Genomic DNA, 20,031 nt, shown 5'->3' with positions numbered 1-20,031 from the left:
TCTACAGATCTAAGCACTTGATTTCAGATGAAATACAGACATCGTTTGATGTTCTTTTCTCGCAGCACAAGTGCCAGCCCAAGCATCCCTTGCCTCCTACTCCCAGGTGCCTATTCCAGCCCAGCGGTGCCCTGACAGACATGCTGTACCACTGTGGTTATGCTGAGTGTACAAAAGCCAACGGGGAAGACCACAGAACAGGAGGAAGGATGGTAGCTACAGCAACACTCCTGCAAAAACAAATACACATCAATCGAGTATGAAGGCTGGTATCAAAGCTATCAATTTGTGCTACACCCTGGGTATGAGAGAAATACAGCTGACTTCACTTGTATAACATGTTCTGTCTGCCCTACAGTAACAAACTTGTTTCAAACCAGGAATAAATATTTCAACACAAATAGGAACAGGTCACGGGGAGGCATTGCATAATCCTATGGAACTGATTTGCTAACGATGTTGGAATCGAGTGATTGTTAGGTTAATTCCACAGCTTGGATCAAACTTTTAAATATTTAATGATACAGCTCCTGCAACTGTTCTAAGTTAAACATATTTTCAATGTAATTAAATTTTTTCTTACATCAGTCCCTGAAGTTGTCACAGCCCTGAGTATTGGTTTCAGCTGCTTTAATGATGCTGTACAATTAAACTCTAAGGCTGTGATTGATATCTTCACAAGACGCTTATTTACACATATACTGCAGAAATTAGAATAGGAAAAGCAGCCTTTTAAGCAGTGAATACAAAGAAGGCTTCTGTCAATCTGATTTACTCAAATCCTGAGTGTACCATGAAATCCTGTTAAATGAATGGCAAAAACCTCAAGTCCCATTAAACAAATAGAAACCTTTTTTGTGAAACAACAAAGTAAATTTAACTCGAGACTGACTCCTTCCTGACAGGTGCTCCTGCTTTAACACCCCACAAAATACAGGCAGTCATAGCCAACGTTTTCAAATTACTCTTCTGGTTCCCAACTGGACACTATCAAAAAGCACTTGTAGAATTCATTGAAGACACAGTGAAATTTACTGACTTAATACAGACCTACCTAAATTTAAGACATTCCAATCACTGGTCTTCTAAAATGTTTTGCCTGTCATTCTCACGCTACTTATAGAAGAAATCAGATTTGGGAACATGCATTTCTCTAAGATCCATTAAAGTAAAAAAGCATAGCCAAGACAAAAATGAGGATTTATGATTGCCAATCAAAAGGAAAGACCTCAATCACCTTCGCACTTCCAGCCTGCACTAGGGTTTGGTGCTTGGGTTTTTTGGTTTGTTTTCCTTCTTTATCCCTTCTAACAATTTGCAGGTAATACACTAGTTATGCCTCTGAGCAGGTACCGTGCTGTTATTGTTTTAACAAGAGCTCTGTTTCCCCATCTATCCTTTCAAAAAAGAAATCCAAGCGTTCTATGGTTTCTATAATGCTTACAAACCCCACTTTTTTTTCTTCCTAAACTTCCCTTTGCTTTAAGATTTAAATTCAAATCCAGGAAAAGTCTGTCAGGAGCCCAGTTCACTGCAGTAACATAGCAAAAGTTGTCAAGTACTTGAGCACATTTCTACGAAGCAAATAAAATATAGCCACATTACTACTCTAAGCTGATATTCAAACTTCAAAAGGCATTTTCAAGTACATAGTTGGGTGTCCAGAAGAAAAAAAATGCAGCTAACAGCACCTACTGCTATACTTTGTAATAATAGAGAATGACTAGAAAAACCTGCCTTCCAATCTCATTCCAAGGGCTCCATCATAGCGCAGGCGAGCATCATGCCAACAGCACTTTTGGGAATAAGACACTGCTTGTGCCATAGCCCATGACAACGATTACAAATACATTAACACGCTGAAGAAATTAATGACATGCTTCTGGCACCACTGTGGCATGGAATATGGAAGGCTATTCGTCAGGTCCTGCTTAAGCAGAAGCTGTGAATGACTACAAACGACTATTCCATTTCTTATACAGGCTGCTAGAAAAATCTCCCAATTTACCTATCAACTTACCTGTAGTAAGTGTGCAAGCCTGCAGGCATAAAATGAACATGTCCGATGAGCAATGAGGTGACAAAAGATCTCAGCTAGTTACTTAGAGCAACACTGCCCCATGCTACAGGAAACTTCTACACCACAGCAAACGTAACTCGATGACCATGCAGCCAGACTCTTACTGAATGCAGGACTGTGCTCACCTCTGCTCCCTGCTCTGTGTACTCTGCTATAGATTATAATACTATGCACTGTAATACTACATACTAGCTCAGTGTAGGATCAGCTTCAACAAGTCGGGAGAAGCTGTTCAGACTGGTATCACTGCTACCTTGTTTCACTTGGTCTATTCTGGACTATTCAATAAAATCAGGGATTTACAATTTATGAGCTTTCACCATAAGCAAAATTTAATTATCATTGTCTTTCTAACAGATATCTAACAGCCCAAGACTATGACAAAAACTTTCTCCCAACACTTGAGCTTGATGTTTTCTATTTTAATTAAAATATTAATAATAATAATTTTTTTAAAAAATCCCATTTAACAAATCTGTATAAAACCCCCAAAAAACATTAGCATGCCTGAGCTATACACCTGAAACCTCAGATTACTTTAACACCTTTCCCTTCGTGCACTCCCTCCCACTGGTATCACACACTAATGATTCTCTTACTGCTGCACAGAAGTCTCCTATTTAACCCTCCAAAGCTGAGCAGGGTTAGCCCACATCCTCCTCAGCACTCTCTCATTGCGAGTGTGCCGGTACAAGTACAGTGTGCAGTCAGGAGTTGGGAGGCCTGAGGACAGCATCCCTCCCAGAGCTCCTGGCACAGCGCTCAGGAGATGTGTAATGTGTTTGGTTTACAGTCTGTATTTATTTCACCCACACACATTTTTCGTTTGCTCCAAAGATGCCATGAATGGCTCCGCAGCTGGGAGCGTCTCTGCTCACCCAAACCTACAAGTGAACGCTGAGCTGCTGACAGCGCTGGTGAAGGCAGGGAAGCTCAAATTACTCTTCAGGGTCATTAAAACACTTTTTAAAGAAACCCTTCTTTAGGTTCATGTATCACTGACTGCTGGTGCTTTTCCATGCTTTACTTCGCAGGCAGTTTTGACGGAGTTTCTCTGCTCTCCCTCAGCACCGTGGAGCAGCAGTGCCCAGACCTGCATTCAGAGGAAGAACGCTGCTACGTGCAATTCATTGTGGCTCAGTTCGCATCATCCATTTTGCCTTAGTCACTGCAATTATATCCTCAGAGAATAGAAATGGAGGAAAACACAACAGCAGTTAGATATAAGCGATTTGTATTTGCTGCAGTTTAGACCTCTGCCTTCCAGGAGTTCATGTTGGTGTGAATGTGGGTATTTTCTCCACCCTCGGGGTTTATTTTGTCTGGGGTTTTTTTTGTTGGGGGGTGGTTTGAGGTTTTGCATCGTTTTGGGTTTTTTTTGTGTGTGTGTGTGTGTGTTTTGATTTTCTTTTTTTAAACAGTGAAACCTCCCACGTCAAAGGGACACTGTCATGGTTTTGCAGACACACATATAAAAACCGTACTCATGTTTTATAATCTTTGTACTAATTCACTGGGGTTTAAAGTTCTATTTCTGCATCCCACATCACTACTTTTAGAGTAAGTTAATGCCTTAATGGGAAAAACAGAACTATGACCAAGCAACCATGATCTTAGTGGCTCCACATAGGTGGCCCAGCTGTCTAGAGCACGCATCAGTCACACAAATACACCCATCCAGTTTGTGAAGGTATGGATAGCCAGGCCACTGGACCATCACTCAAATGGAAATATTTTGATTTGGCATAGGGAAAAAAAAAGTATAACTTTCACTGCTAGAGATCTGAGAATCCTATTTCTCATCCAAGTGTTACAAAAGTGGGAAGTGCTTTCATACTGGATGCAAGGATCTCTCACCCTTCTTCAAAGTATATATAGTTCTGAAGGCAGTAGGAATGTCTGGAACAAGTAATTTTTTGCTAGTCTAAGAAAATATTTACAGGTCTGAAAGTTTCTACATGAGCCTCAGGCTGCCAGTCTCAGGGAAGGCAAAAATCCAGGCCAAAGTCAAAAGCTGTCTAATGTCATCCACAGATACTTCATTAACTTGTAGGAAATCATTGGCCTAATGCCAAGAAACATATATGCCATACTTTGTAGGCTCAACCCTTAAAACAAATGCATAAAGCCGTACTGCTGAAACACTGAATCCACCTCACTGGGACATTTGAAGGAATTTAAAAGAACTGGATCATGAACTATGATTCAGTTTCAATGTAATATGGTATTGGATGTCTTAGAAAAAAAGTCCTTCCTCAGACCTCTCAGAAAATGTTGAATGTGAAACAAGGAAAAAAAAAATTAAGGCAATAGAAAGCCTTCACACATTCTTCTTTCAATACCTTTCCTCACCCTTAGGAGACTGAATTTCTAACTTCACCCCTTTAGAAATACAGTAAATGTTCTTTCATTAATCAATTTTGTATGAAGTATATTATACAAATTAACTGAAATAAGGTAAAACTTGTATAAGTTAGATGAGTATATTGGGTTGGGGTTTTTTTAAGTTATCAAATGTGTTACAGAATAAATATTTTAATATCCCAAAATAAAGTATTGATAATTTAAAAACAGACTTCTGAGAAAGAAACGTGTGGACTGTCTACATAAATTTGATGCCCTTCAATACCTATTCTGATATTGAAAGCAAATATGTAAAAAAAAGCCCAACCCAAAATCTGAAAATTTCCACCAGCTGGCATTACATGTCAGATTTCCTATCACAAATTCAGCCCTAATGAGAACTGCAACAAGGGAAAGCCTCTGTCACACACAAAAATAGACACAACACTCAGTCTCCTAACTCCAGTACTTAGGTATTAGTGGCCATAGCAACACAGCACTGTTCATTCTCTTTATTAAATACAAGCCAGCAAAAATAATAATAATAATAATGAATAATAATTGTATACATCAACAACAGCTATTTCAATGAAAAAAAGGAACATTCCCAAACCTACCATGGCAAGAGAAAACTGCAACACGACGGGGTAGAGAACACAACAAAAATTTAGCATTAAAATAAAAGACACAAAGAAGGATTCAGGATGGTATAACAGACATAGTTATGGACTGAGGAACTCTACTCTTTATATTTCATATATGTCTCCTTAAAGATTTTCAGGAATTGCCCTTACCCTAATCTGGCTTTCTTGATTATATAAACAGCATAAACATAAATAGACTATTGGCATCAACTTGAATCTGTTTGTATTACTGAAAGGCCTTCAAGCAATTACATACATTGGAATCAAGATTTTAGTGAGTACACTGTTCCTCATGTCCTGTTCAGGCAGCAACAACAGGAGTTACTTGGCCTTGGAAACAAGACCTTTGAAAAAACCTGCACTTAGTGTATCAACAGGAGTAACAGCACCAGGAGCACAGTGACATGATGCTCTCCTGCCTCTGTTGGTTTCCCTGGACACTCTATGAACTCTGTTTTGCAGGCACGTGGTTTCTGCTAGCCAGAAAGCCAAAAGATCACCTCACAACTCTGCAACTCCAAAAGAGCCCCGACAGCTCAATTCCTCAGAAATCATGGAGACACCTATAGCCAGTATGACACACATCAAGAGCTAGGTGCCCAGTTATGAAACTTCACATTCAGAATTACATTAGTCACAGGTTCACAATTCAAACACCTGAGGCAGTTCCCTGAATTTGCTCTCCACTTTATTAATAAAAAGGACATAAGTCTTTCTTGGTAAGGAAAACAAATATAAAACCCTGATCCCCAGTATCCATCCACGGGGAGAGATTTTGTGTGATACAGTGAAGGGAAAGTGACCATCTATAGGTTTTATCAAGCACAACTCCTTATCTTTTTTATATTTCCAGTAGAAGATGTTCCAGCAGCGCAGTTGTGAAAGCAATAAAAATAAATTAATTCACATAAAGTGAAAACATTTAGTGCATAAATACAAAGATAAGCACAGGCAGTCCCCAGTTTTGAGTACGGTGCCTGCAAGCCAGACCTAACCCAGAAGCCAAGTCTGCATGGTGCTGCCCTGCAGCTTTTGCTCCCTGGCTTGGGGGGAACGTGGCTGTGTCTGCCCACAGCCTGCTCTGCACCCACCTCCACAGGAGCCGCCTGACACCTAACTGACATCGTTCCAGCTTGCTTAAATGCTTTGTCTAAAAGTAATTCATGTGTTCTTAGAAACAACTTACCACATTGTTAAAAAACAATTGTGTTATTTACTTACAGCTCCTAAGATTGTGCCAGATTGAAACAACATTAGTGTTTTACCTCCAGACAGTGTACTCTCTCTGAAGATGCTCTATATGCTATATCATAACATTGATTTCTGGCTCCTTTCGTTAAGTGGATTCATTGGATTTTCAGGATCACAATATTTTCCAGATAAAGAAAAAGAATTCACCAAAAAAGGATTAAAAAGAAACTGTGATTAATGACCAGCTCTGAAGAGCCAACATCTTTTCACTGTCTGTATGGACTTCAGTCTCCTCTGAGAAAGCAGAGTCCCATCATGCTGAGCTATGGACGCACCTCACGTAACACAGCACAGCAGCTGGGCTAACAGGGTTATTCTAAGTGTATATCAAATGCCAAGAATCTAAACCTTTCTTTCTAAATTCTATCAGTTTCCAAATCAAAGGGGTAAAATATACTGGACAAAACCGTGACACAGGATCAGATTTTTGTCTAACTAAGCACACAGGACAGAAACAAGTGAGGGTAGTTGAAGATGTCTCATTAAGGAATGAGAAAAACTATATATGGTTTTCTATGATCTAAATTCTATTCTGCACAGATGAGCTTAATAGTACTGAACAGACAATAACAGCTTCAATACTTACACGTGATCCTCTGGTTTGTGCTTAACAGTTCTGGTTCTAGATTTGCCTCTTATACCAGTAATCTGCAAAGTCCCTTCTCACCATCACTGTACTGGGGACAGACAAAACTGGCGATGGGGTGGGAATTTAGTAGTAGTAGCTAACAGTGCTTCATAGAATTATAGAATGCTTTGGGGTTTTGTAACTGAACTCTGCAGAGTTCTTGTCCTTTTAATCTTAACTTCATTCATTTCAACATTGTTCAAGAAAACCAGAGAAGAGCCATGCTAAAAATCAAATATGATTACCGCTACTAGGGAGGGTAACATCATAGAAGAAAGGGAATTATGAGGAACAGTGTTCTGAGCAAGCCTGGCAGCTACAGCCTGCCCAGGGAGATACAGCTGTAGCATTTTGAGGCTAATGCTCTCTGTCAGGAGCTGCAGCAGCAGAGAAGCCTGCGAACAGCAATTTCTGCCACTCCTGCTCACTGCAAGAAGCCTTTCGCATGACAAGACAGGGAGAGAGGGATATCAACAAAGCCTACATGAAAATAAATGTTTCTTGAAAAAGCACAGGGATACAGAGAAGTAAAATATTCACAAAACATAAAGAGTGTTGTAATTTTGCTTGGTAATATCCAAGATACCATACCCTGTACGTAACTCAGACAGTGTACTTTGTTGAGGAGTTACCTAACCACGTGCACTAGTCTTCAAAGGAGAAATGCCTCCATGCTGGTGTAGTCTTAACTCACTCTGAAGCACCCACTTTTAAAAGTTTTGAGATGGGTGGAATAGTTATTAGAATTATTACCACTACCTCATCAGAAAGCCTGTCAATCTCAAATGTTCCCAAAAAGCATACTGGTATACCAACCTGCCTTCCATAGAGTTCCTACCTACTACTTACATTATCTGTGTTGTTAAATTTCAGTAGAGGATTTGCTTAGAATAATGTTGATATTGTTTATGTGCATTACACTGGATATTGCAGCATCTGAATTAAGATGTAAAAAGTATAGTATCCTTGTCTGTTCTCCATTTTGCCTTGAGATGAGGCAAAACAATTCCTTATCTACTTTTTATTTACAGTGGGATTTTCCACTAATGCATTCTGAGACAGTTCCATTCTTATGAGCCTTATCTACTCTTGCTTTGTGTCTTTAAAGGCATTCCCAATAAACCCCCAATGTCTATTGTCACAACAGACATCTGCTAATTATGATGTTGAATTTATGAAAGTCAGACAGTACTTAGGATTCCCAGTAAATGGAAAAATAAATTTACTCTGTTTGTATTACCCAAAGGTATCTGCAGATCTTTAAACTCTTAGAAATGCACAAAACACAGCAACCATATGCAACTGATTTCCAGCAGAGATGCAAATTAGTGTCTCAAGAACTGTGTGCATGATGCAAGAACTGTGAATTACCTATTCACAGATACTAGTAGACTTACAATGTACATTTTCACTATTATTGAAGGCAACCGAAGTCACTGATTATATTTCAGGAAATGAGTGTTTCCTCTCTTCATTCTAGACAAACAGAATATTTGCTGTGTAGTGCTGTAAGTATTCAGGGTACTTCAAAGATGACAAAGATGCAGATCAGACAATTTTACCAAACGAGTAAGCTGAAAGTTATGTTCACATCCATTTGAAGAATTGATATCTCTAAGGACTGTAAAGTAAAATATTTTTAGCACAAAAAAAAGCAGCGCGATTTTAGGTCAAGCACTTCACAAATGCACTATTACACTGTCAATACAAAGATAAAATCCCACCTTGCAACCAAAAGGCCAAAATTTTTTAGATTCCAACAGATTTTTTACAGAACTTAGCAAAGGTCCTTGCTCTTGGATTTCCAGATCATAGCACAGTACTCATTCCTGCTGGCTCAGCTCTGCAGTTCATACGTGTAGCTCTCCTATCCAGTGCGCTCCAAACAGCAATTTGACAAAGCAATTTTTTTTTCTGGTAAAATTAATATTTGAAATATTTCTCCTCTTTTAAATCAATGTGTCTCTTCTTATTAAACACACTTTTTAGCATTTTGTGGGTTTGGCGAATAACAGAGATTTAAAAACATTTTGAAACCATCTCAATCTCAGTGCAAGTAAAACGCTCCCATTTCATCTTCCTGATTAAGTGTTTCTGTTAGAGAAAAAAATTTACATGTGCAGTTTTCAGTCTAAGCAGGCTTTGCCTTCACAGCTAACATTTCATATTCAGGCTCCAATTGCACATCAAAGGTTTACTTTTAAGTTCAGTAAAGATGCAAGTTTAATCTCAGGAGACTACCATGTCTTAGAAGTTAAAACATTAAGTGCTGCATCCAACAATCATTAGGAGATTCTGCTTTTGATATGTCCATTTCTAATGAGAATCACTCAACTGAAATTACTCAACAAGCATTACCAGTTATCTTCAGTGACTTGCAAAACCTGCCATTGATTCTACAAAACCTAAGGCTTCCACTTGAATTTCTATATAACCTTCTATACTAATTGCTTTAATACTTTGTTTGCTCCCTGCAACAACTTTCTCTTTTACTTTTTCTCTTTTACATTAATCCACAATATTATCACCTTTCCCTCAGCTGCCACAAGAAATAGCCTTAATTAGCACAGGTTTCAAAAATGTTATCACTAAGTCTTTGTAGCAATGTGCACCCTGTGTCACAACCCCCTCCACAGTTAATTAATTTCCTGTAACCAAATAAACAGAAGAAAAAAAAAGAAAAAAAAAAAGAATTGATTTTAAACATACATTAACTTTCAGACAGAAAAACAATTGGAAGTTCAAGAAAACACACATGATCAATAGCTGGCCAAAATCCAAAATGTTTTGTTGTTATGTCAAGATATCAGAACTATTCCCAAGAAAATGCCACTTTCTGTTTTTCCCCTCTATTAGCTGCTCCACATATAATCTCTTCTAAGAGAAATTCATACTTAGAAATCTTCACCTGTCTCTCCTTCAGCAACTTCAGCAGAAAATCTTCATTTTCTGTAGTACCCTAAAATAACTTCCTGGGAGGCACAGTGTCGTTCTCTTGCACCAATTACTTAGCTGTCTCAAAGTAAACTTTTTTCAGAAGTTATATTGAGGACCTTAATTACTGGTCTTAATATTTCTTCCTCTGCCTTATAATATAGTGAAGGTGCATTTAATGACATATAATTCATTGAAGAGAAGTTGTGTCTGACTGATTCCCTATCATTTTAGAGGCCGGTGTTTTAATCCTCACGTGGATTGTTCCTCCCTCCGTCTTTCAAGAGGGATCTGACACCTTGCAAAGGTTTGTAATTTACCCTTTGCTATACCTCCAAATTTCCTGAAAAAAAATATATATACACTGCAAGTAAGGGATAATGTTTATTTACAGAGTGCTTTCTAAGATTAGGCTTATGAGAAATGAAAGACCAAACACTGGGTACAAATGCAGCTGATTGGGTACTGCAGGCAGACCCCAGCTGAAACAAATGCATTTCAATTAGAAATTAGTATCGGATGCTGCTTTCCAGAAAAAAACCCGAACAACCAAACTAGTTCAATATAACAACTGAGAGTAAGCAGGGTTCAAATTACCAAAATTAGCCTGACATGATCTAATTCAACTTCAGTTAAAGTTAGACTGGGCCATGTGCCCACAGCAAAATGAGTCTCAAAAATTATTGCTTCTCAAAAGCAATAGTTAAATGAAAACTGTCTATTACCACGTTAATTAATGTGACCCAGCCACATACATTAATAATTACTTTTAATAGCAGCTTTCCTTTAAGTTTCCACAGAATTCTGTGAGCACCTGAAGACAGTCGTTTATATACATATTTTGTACATGTACACAGCAGGAAGGCCAGCCAAGAAAGGCCAGGTGATACACAGAAAAGATAAACCTGGTGATCAGTGGTTTAGAATAAAGAAATACCAACTTCAGTCACTGTGTGAGGCAGTTTCTTTGATCCAAATCTCAATGCTCTTACTTAATGTAAGTTTCTAAATCTAAAATTGCAGTCACCATTTGTTGCTATGAGGAAAAAGCCCTAGACCACTTCTGCAATAACATGTACGAGTAATGCTCAACTGTTGCTGCCAGGGATTTTTTCCATATATCATGCAAATATATCACCTGTCATACAAAAATATATTCTTAACACTCAGTTGCTGTAAGATTAATTTACTTGCAGAGCCAGGAATACAACCTTGAGGAAAACAAATAATTAAAAAGGGCTTCATTGCTTTCATCTTGATGTTATTTTAACGTGAATGTTTCATTATAGCAATACGACCAATGAGAGAGATAATTTACATCTCTAGATACTTAAATTCTATTTAAATGGTCATTATGAATGATTGTAGAACTAATGGATTTGTCTTCAGAACAGTCTCAGAATTTAGGAAGTATTTTGTAGATGTTAGAAGCAGATATGTAACAAGTCTCAAATATTTGTAACAACCAACAGCACAAACTCACATCTCCAAATACCCTTTTTAGGTTGGGTTAAGGGGTATATACACATACTGTCTGAAGTCAAGATGGATTTTTTTGCGGGCATGGGGGGCAGGGGAGTGGGGTTTTTTAAATTAGAAGATGGAAGCATAACAAATGTATCCATGAGTGATTTCACAAAGCGGAAGAAAGTACCCTTTTCCCCAAATGCACAAGCTTAGGTTGAAGGTGAGAGGTTGGTTTTAAACTTCTGTATTTCAGTAGCTCTCAACTACACAGACAGATCTTCAGATCTGAAAATAAACATTATTCTCCAACCTCTGCTTCTCTTGGCATCAGGAAACAGCTATCTGAATCTTTGCATTTTTAGTACCTCCAGACTGCGGGCTCTAGACTGCACGTCATCCCAGAGTATTTGTAAAAATCTGGCTGGAGGGACCAGCAAACAGCAACTACTCAGATCTGATGGGATTATCTTTAAGATGGAACTGAAGAATATTATGATTACTCAGATGTATGATTGTTTTAAATTACCAGCTGCACATTAAGAAGCAGCAGGGATTAAATTTAAGGTTTCAAGAACCTGTTCGTCCCTAATGTTGTTTTTCATTTAATTTTGATAAAAGTTTTGTCAGAAGGTAGAACGAATTTCTTATATTTATGCCCTTACCACATATGAACTAAAAAACACCAACATAGGTATTCAATTCTACACAGATATGATTGCAAGATAAACATGCTTTGACATCCTAAAAGGCAACAATTATGTAAAAATTCAATGGAATATCTAAGAGAACTGCTATATTTTATGGCAGCAACAAGTTATTGTATCTAACATGTATTAAGGTCTTAATTAACTTACTTTTAGTGATCTTGAATAATTTATAGTCTCACTACATTTTTCAATACATCATTGTTAAAAATTCTACAAAAAACTGCAACCAAAATATTGTATAATTTTTTTATTCTTCTGGATGGATTTATCTCAAGAGCCTAACAGTATGCTGTTTCCACACATCCTTCATACAGCTGCAAGGAAACATTTTTACAAGAACACCTACAATTTTCCTTAATGATGAGTTTTTTAATTGACTATGTTCATCAGTAGTGTTCTCAGGTTCTGTTACTTTGTGAACTATAGCTGAATTTCCACTTGTCATTCTAGGACTTTTTTATTCTGTACAATTTTACTGGAACCCAGCAGAAAAACATTTACAAACACATAGTTAATTGATGGCTGCATTCATCAGGCTTCACATAATTAACCATACATTAGTCATGTCTGCTTTGAAATGCACAGGATCATAAATACAGCTCTAAGAGGCCACAGACCTTACTTTCTCTCATTCAAGAACTATTCCGTGTACCACATTTTGAACTCCCTTAGCCAAAAATACAGATGAAATAGTGCTTTTACAGTTCACAGGCCACACTGAAATAACCTTCTGCAGAGCTCCCATGTGATCTGTTCAACTTAATCTAAAAGCTATGGTAATACAGATTGCCCCAGCCCGTGCAGCTAAGCTTACTGATGTCCTTATAGCACACTGACAACTTTGACAGAAAGGCAGGAAGAGTGCCCAAGTAAGGTATCTGGTAGGTAATTCAAAGCTGCTCAACAATTCCATAAAAACTGAACTTTGCCCAAGCAAGAATTCTGCCCTCAGTGTTAAGCTGGCAAAACTAAAATTTACAGCACAAAAATGGGGTCTAAAAAGAGTCAAGAGTGCTGAGAAAGGGACCATGGAAACACTGATGCCTGGAACCAGGGTCAGTAATGTTGCAAGGGTCTGTGTGCCACAGCTTCCTTCTTTTTTTCATCCTTCCAGCTTCCTAGAATATCCTCTACCTCCACAGTGTTGCGGTGTAGTGTATTCATACTGCCATGTGCAGCCCCATCTCTGTCAGATGCAGGAGTAGTAGAGTTTTACAAAAAAAACCCCCACAAAACCAACCCAAAATGCACCAGAGTGGCAAATGGGGCCATCCTTGCCGCTGGAATGGCCAATTTACATCTCTTAACCCAGTCAAAGCAGACAGACAACTGTGCTATGCAGCAACCTACTTTACTTATGCTTATGCCTAAAGCCAAATGTGTGTATTATGAAAATGGAAGGTGACACAGTAACAGAGAACAGTTTGAGTCAGTAGAAATGTACACTGCAGCAGTCAATTACAGCTCAGTGAATTAAGGACTGTGTTACAAATTCAATTCACATGCACACACTTTGCAGGTCAAGCCAGATCTGTCAGTATTAAGAATTCCACTCAAGAATTATTTGAAGACCTTATTACCCAATAACTGAATTATTTCAGCTTGCAATTTCTACCCTTGGAGAAGCACAAGCACAAGTCATTTTGTAGGAACCTTGATTCCTACTTTGGGGGGAACAGAAAGGGACAAAGGAATTACCTTTACACCAGAGCCAACTAGTCTGTCCTGCATTGCATAAAGCTGAGCTCAGACACTCATTCCAAATGGCAATTGCTTACTGGTTCTACAGATAGTATTATCAGCCAAAAGGCACCATGTCTTATCAACTCTCTTTACCCATTTATACCATATACACATTCCCAGTTGCTTTTTTTCCTGAGCATGCTAAGCCCTCATTTTGACCAAAACTGCTCACAAGGACTCCATCCTACAGCTACATTTCAAAGCATAAGTATCTTCATTAACTTAAGAGTTTAGTTAATTCAAATAATATCATACCTCAACACAAACTATTCTTTTTGCATTCTATAGCTGTAAATACTATCCAATTAACAGCTTCTTCATTTCACAAAACACTTTTCATTGATAAAGAACTCTTGATATACAGGAAGAAATTGTACCTCCACTTACATACCTGCCTCTATATTCAGTACCTCTTTCACAGTCCTTATTCAGAAAAGGCTATCCAAATACTTAGATTAGGCCACTAACTCAGCTTCTTTATGGGTTCTTAATTCTTGGAACATAGCATAAGAGCGTGTGCTAGTCACGATCTTGCTTCTGTAACAGGATATTACAGGCTCTGATCCCTTCATTTGGATTTGTGTGTTATGTTGATTTTTTCTAATAAATAAGAGATAATTTAATCTGGAAGAAAATTACATCACTTAAACTACTACTCTTTGAACTTTATGCCAAAATTAATCTCTACCAGAGATATGCAAAAGAAGGAAGTCAGATTTCAAAGCACCGTAAGACTGTTGGAAAGAATCTCAACAGCCTGATATAAGACCAGTTCTATGTCTCAAAGCTATCTGTGAACCATGATGGAGTAGACAGGCCAGACTTTTTAAAGGTACTGTGAGGTTAAGGAACTTACAGGCCTGTTTTTAACAGAAGTCTGAATCCTTTTGAATACACCCCCAGGCTTCTGAAGTTGAGCACCCAAAAACCAAAGCACCCAAGATTAGAGACCGTTTTGGAAAAGGTAATCTCCATTCAGCAGTTGCTTATACAAACAATTCTCTTGTAAGCATTTAACTCATTCTTTGCAGAGCACTGTGGAATACATTAATGTGATAAATTTCAAGTGAAAAGCCCTGTTTTGCTTGCTGTTTCTGCTGCATTAAATAGAAAGGTCATGGGTTTCACATTTTACGATATGATGAAAGAAGGATCTTTACATTTTTTTAAACCTTGAAATGGCAGAGATGGTAATGTCTGACTTACTGTAAGGTGTTGTATCAGTAGGATCAGGAGGTGGAAAATTTTCTGTGAAGTTGACATTACACAAGTCCGTGCTACAGCAGCAGAAGCGATATGTTCCATTCTGAATCAAGGAAGGGGTGGTTGTAACTATACACTCCTCAAAGTGACACTCTTGTGGGTCTCCTATATGAGACCAGCAGCCTGTAAAAGGAGATGAATTCTTTTTAAAGGAGGCATAAAATTAATTCTATTGCACAGACAATAAAACACACCTATAGAAAGCTATACATTACCTAAGTAAATGTTACAGGGTGGGTGAACAAATTATGGTAACTGTTGTCATCTGACTTCACTACCAAAAGCTGAAGAATTTCATTCAGAATTTATCACAGCCAAGGAGAAGAAATACTGGCAGCAAGGAAGGCCACTGTCCAGCTATCAGCCTCAGTATGACAAAACCCAGTTTCTTTAGCCTTCTAAGCAGAAGTATGTCCCCATTCCTCTGATACCACTGACAGGATTACCATCCTCTGGCCCACGGCCCAGATAAAATTGTGACCTAGTCCCCCCTTTAGGGCTAGGCTGTAAGACTGTATCTACAGCTTGGTGCTTCTTCCCTAATTTCTAAAAATTCTGTTCTTCCTCCCTGTCAACATGACTGGATTGTTCTAGGGGTTCACAACTTATTTCTTGGTTAATGCTGGCCCTTTCTCCCCACACAACTGTTCTTTCCCAAGTACTGGCAACGGCAGTTAGACGTGTCTTACGCACAAATGCCTGGAAGGGAAAGAGGCAGTGCGGGGGCAGAGGTGAACAGTCAGACTGCTGCTTTCAGCACGCTACCAGATCAAACATGAAACAACAACACTGAGTACAACCACACAGGATGTTTGTAATAACCAGTTTTCATTCAGCCTTATACTATATTAACTTGTATCCAAGTAACCAAAAGCGGAGTCTCTGAGAATGGTAATCAAAACACATCTCCAGCAGCCGACAGATCCTTCACCCTTCCCTGCTATTGCCCTCCCCACAGAGTAACAGCAAATCGACAGTTAGCAATATGTCACAGTTTGGTGCTGCAGTGGCAATTTCCTTTGTACACAAATATCCAATCAATTTGAATATACATTATTCCTCAATGAGACACTTGTTTTTAAATTTATCATTACATCAATACATATACTAAGACATATTCAGGAAAGCCACCTTCCTCCAGGCAGCCTAAGTAATGGCTAGTTTGACTGGTTTTTTCTTTTAACTGTGCATTGATCTCCAAGATCTCCTTTAAAGGTAATTTATTTCAACCAAATCTTCTGTTCATATTTAAAATTGCGAAATAGGAAAACTATGCACTAATACAACGTAAACTAAAATGTCCAGTTTTGCAGTGGTGTATCTTTGTACCAGCTTGCTAGATCAAAAACAAATAAATGAGAAGGGTAGCAGAAGTACTGCCCTGCCATTGAAATGCTACATACCTTGTTTTACAAGATGTATGTCTCCTTCCCGAGTTTTTTCCCAAAGTCCGTAGCAGGTGCTACCTTTCATGCACAAAATTGTGCCATTCTCCTGGGAGATTCGGCTCTCACTGATGCCATGGTCCTGCTGATACGGGTCCTTAAATGCACACAGCCGCTCCTCACTCTGCGCAGCTTTAGACGAAGACAGGAAAATAATTTGTCAGTGATTTTGTGCATAAAATATTAATTTTGACAAAAGGATAGTTAAGGTCTTCCAGCAACCTATGTTCAAAACCATCCTGAATTATACCTATCCCATTCTTTAAACTGTACTCCCAACAGTCAGAAACAAATGTGGTCTATCCCGAACTTACTTTCATAAAAGAGGACAAAAAAAAACCCCTCAGTAGATGTTTCCAAATGAACATGCAAATGTTTGAGCTTCACAGGTGGAGAATAAAAATTTCATTGCATAGTCTGCATCATCTGCATCAGCACAAGTTACACAACTGCTGGCTGGTTTCTTCAGCTACCACACACATTACTTGTTTCCAGATCTTAAACCGAGATGATCTATTTGAGACTGCCATCCAACCCACTGCCTACCTAATTCAGAGGGTTATTTCCACTCTCTTTCTGTTGATCTCCTTTTTTCTACGTGTTATCCAGCTATTGCATTGACATTTATTTCTATTTTGTTCAGCAGCCTATCAGCTTGGGCTCTCTCACCCAACTTCTTCATTACTGATCACCAACAGAAATACTGACAGCAGAGGAAAACCCACATGATTGACCAGCAGTTCTGGGAAACAGGAGCAACGCTGTGTGTAAAGTCTCCCTGTGCAGTGTCGCATGGGAACATTATAAAACATATGAGAGCACAAAAATAAATGCGTATTATTACCTGAAAATCTTTGGGGTTTTTTTATTAAAACTAAACCAAAATAACTCAAAAAAGGCATATTGATGTTTACAAGACTATTTAATCAAACTTCAAAAATGCAGTATCTTAACTCACATGTTTTACCCATATAATTACTGCTTTTTTGTTTAGATCACCTCAATGAAAGGACTCAACAATGCTGATATGCCTCTTCTTTCGGAAGAGGAAAGTAAACACATTCAAACAATAAATTCTTTGGGAAGGCCTCAAGTCCAAGATAAATAAATACTACATTTGTAGCAAATATGATATTTAGAGTATTTTATTTCTTCCGTTGAATTATTTTATAAAATGCATGGAAAGCTAGGTGTGTAATTCCAAGGCACTTAAGTATCACCAAGTAGTACAGCTCAGCAAACATCCAATTGCAGTAAGAATTTGTACTATGTATCTCCACAACTGGATTTCATCCAGATCTTTAACTCCCACGAAAACACTGGTACAAAAAGATGCAAGGTGGAGTTGATTGGTCACTTGGGAAAACAGATTTTGCACTTAAAATAAAATTATAGCATACATAATTGTAAATTATTAAAGGTACTGTGTATGTAAAAAATAATCTCCTCACTGAGATTTTATTTACTTGCTCATTCTGCAGCAGTGACCCCAAAGAAGCCATGTTTTAGCAAGGCAGACTTAGTACAAAAATGCTGTTCCATTGTGACACCACTGCAGATGACTGGGTAATAGAAGACAAACCATGAGTCTCGGATACGTCTCACTTCTACAGACATTACTATTCATTAAGAGTCAAAATTCAAAATTCTCTTATGCTGAGACAACCATAAATGGCCACACCATCCAGAAAAGCACTCTGCCAGTGACTCCCAGTTTACTCTGTGGCAGCAGTTAAAATAGCACAACTTAGCTTATTTTTTAGTGGTCTGGTAGGGCATGTACAATCAGTGGAGCTGCAGGTCACCTCAGTGGCAGTAAAACTCAGCTGAGGAGACAGGAACTTCTTAAGCCACTGTAACTCTATCACTCAGAGCTCCACGTAAACTGGCCAGCAGCCCATGCTAATCATCCACCTCTCTGTATACTGGTCAGCATACAATTAACACTTTACATCTGCAATTAGGGTTTTGAAGTGATAAAGTAATTTTTACAAAGCCATGTCTTGGTATTCAGAAACTCGGTTGCCTAAATATCATATCTGATTTTTTTTCTTCCTAAATGAGTAGTCAGTGGAGCTACAGAGGACAAAAAGGTCACACATTAACAGCTAGCATATGCTGCCTCAAGCAGTACTTGCCAGTCGCACGTAGTAGTTTTATTCTCAGGAACAGCTGAGTATGTCAGGCGTGAAGCATCTGTCCTGCATTCTCTGCTCCATGACATGGGACTGGCCAAGAAACAATATATGAAAGAACAGTACCCCACTGCCATAAGAGAACTGGACCTGATTAACTTTTAGAAAATCAAAAAGGAGAAATTTTCATGAGAACAGGGCAAAATTATAAGGCTTGGTGAAATACAATATATCTGCTCCTAGGGACACTATGAAGGTTTTAAAGTGAGTTGCCTGTGATAGCTGAGTGGGACTAAGGTCATCTGAGATGTTGCTTGTTTACAGAATGCTCAAATTGCTGCAAGATAAGGCCTTTCATAACTTCCCTTTATTGTGAAAAATAAATTTAAAAGGACAGAATCTATAAAACAGCCACACAGATTTGGCTTCCTTATCAAAAACCTGTGGGTTTAAAAAAAAAGTAATTCCAGGAAAGTTCACTTTCATAATACCTCAATAGTTTTAAAAAAAAAAAAGCATACATATCTTTAACCTCTGAACTAATGGAAGAAAAAAACCCTTTTGTTTTTGCTTTCTGCTCAGAAATACAACTACATTTATCATGCCTGTGTTCTAGAGACACAGCCTGAAATGATGACTTCTCTGGTCTCTTCTCCTTTCTGGTAATCTCTTAGGATGAAAGTTGAGAGGCAAGAACGTGCAGAAGATACTTGAAAAAAGTTGTTAACCGTTATGCTAGATGCTGTCCAATCATACAGAAAATAACAGTTGCTACCAAACACTTTTCTGATTTAAAAAAAAATGCATTGTCCTGTAAGAATACTTGCAGAGGGAAGGAAAAGGGAAGCATGAGAAAGTACAACACCCACTGCTAGCAACCTAAGTGTCTATCTTCATCAGTTTTCTACCAACTAATAAAAAAAGTAAGTTAACGTGCCACAATTTAATGTCAGATGATCTCAGTGGGAAACTTTCCCAACAAAAAATAAAGGTTACTCACCCAACAACCTAGTTTTCATGCTGATCACTGCACATTCCTGCTTCGATTATAATTTAGAGTAGTACAGCCCCTGTGGGAGCAGTACCCACTGCAATACTCTGCTGACCCCTGCCCCTTCCCTGATGGCATGGAACATCTGGAGAACAGGGGACACATAACAAAAGCTACTTTATTTTTCTCTGTGGCCTCTGTAAGGTTCATTGTTGAAGCTGTAATGCCGAAGAAAATTGGGTAGGGCATTCAGATGTCCAGCAACTGTCTTGAAGAACAACAGAATAGATGAGCCGATTCAGTTTGTTTGCATGATTTCTGCATTCCTATTCTGGGAATTTGGCAGTAAAGTTTCCTTCCTCCAGCAGTGGAAACTAGTCAGCTCTCAAACCTTTTAGTA

The 20,031-nt window shown here is 38.4% G+C and overlaps 1 protein-coding gene across 1 annotated transcript in view; it reads right to left on the bottom strand.

Moving 5' to 3' along the window:
* Positions 1-20,031, bottom strand: part of BMPR2 (bone morphogenetic protein receptor type 2) — a gene marked incomplete at both ends in the record, with an annotated part of 100,526 nt that overhangs the window by 30,817 nt on the left and 49,678 nt on the right. Inside the window, 2 exons of the mRNA XM_084265369.1 lie at positions 15,004-15,183; positions 16,464-16,637. Coding sequence (XP_084121495.1) covers positions 15,004-15,183; positions 16,464-16,637 — 354 coding nt within the window. The remainder of the gene's footprint in view (positions 1-15,003; positions 15,184-16,463; positions 16,638-20,031) is intronic.

This window comes from Gallinula chloropus, assembly GCF_964237585.1.
Source record: "Gallinula chloropus genome assembly, chromosome: 5".
In the NCBI taxonomy this organism is placed as follows: Eukaryota; Metazoa; Chordata; class Aves; order Gruiformes; family Rallidae; genus Gallinula; species Gallinula chloropus.
Note: the sequence above shows the minus strand (reverse complement) of the source record. Positions and strands in the feature narration are given on the sequence as shown.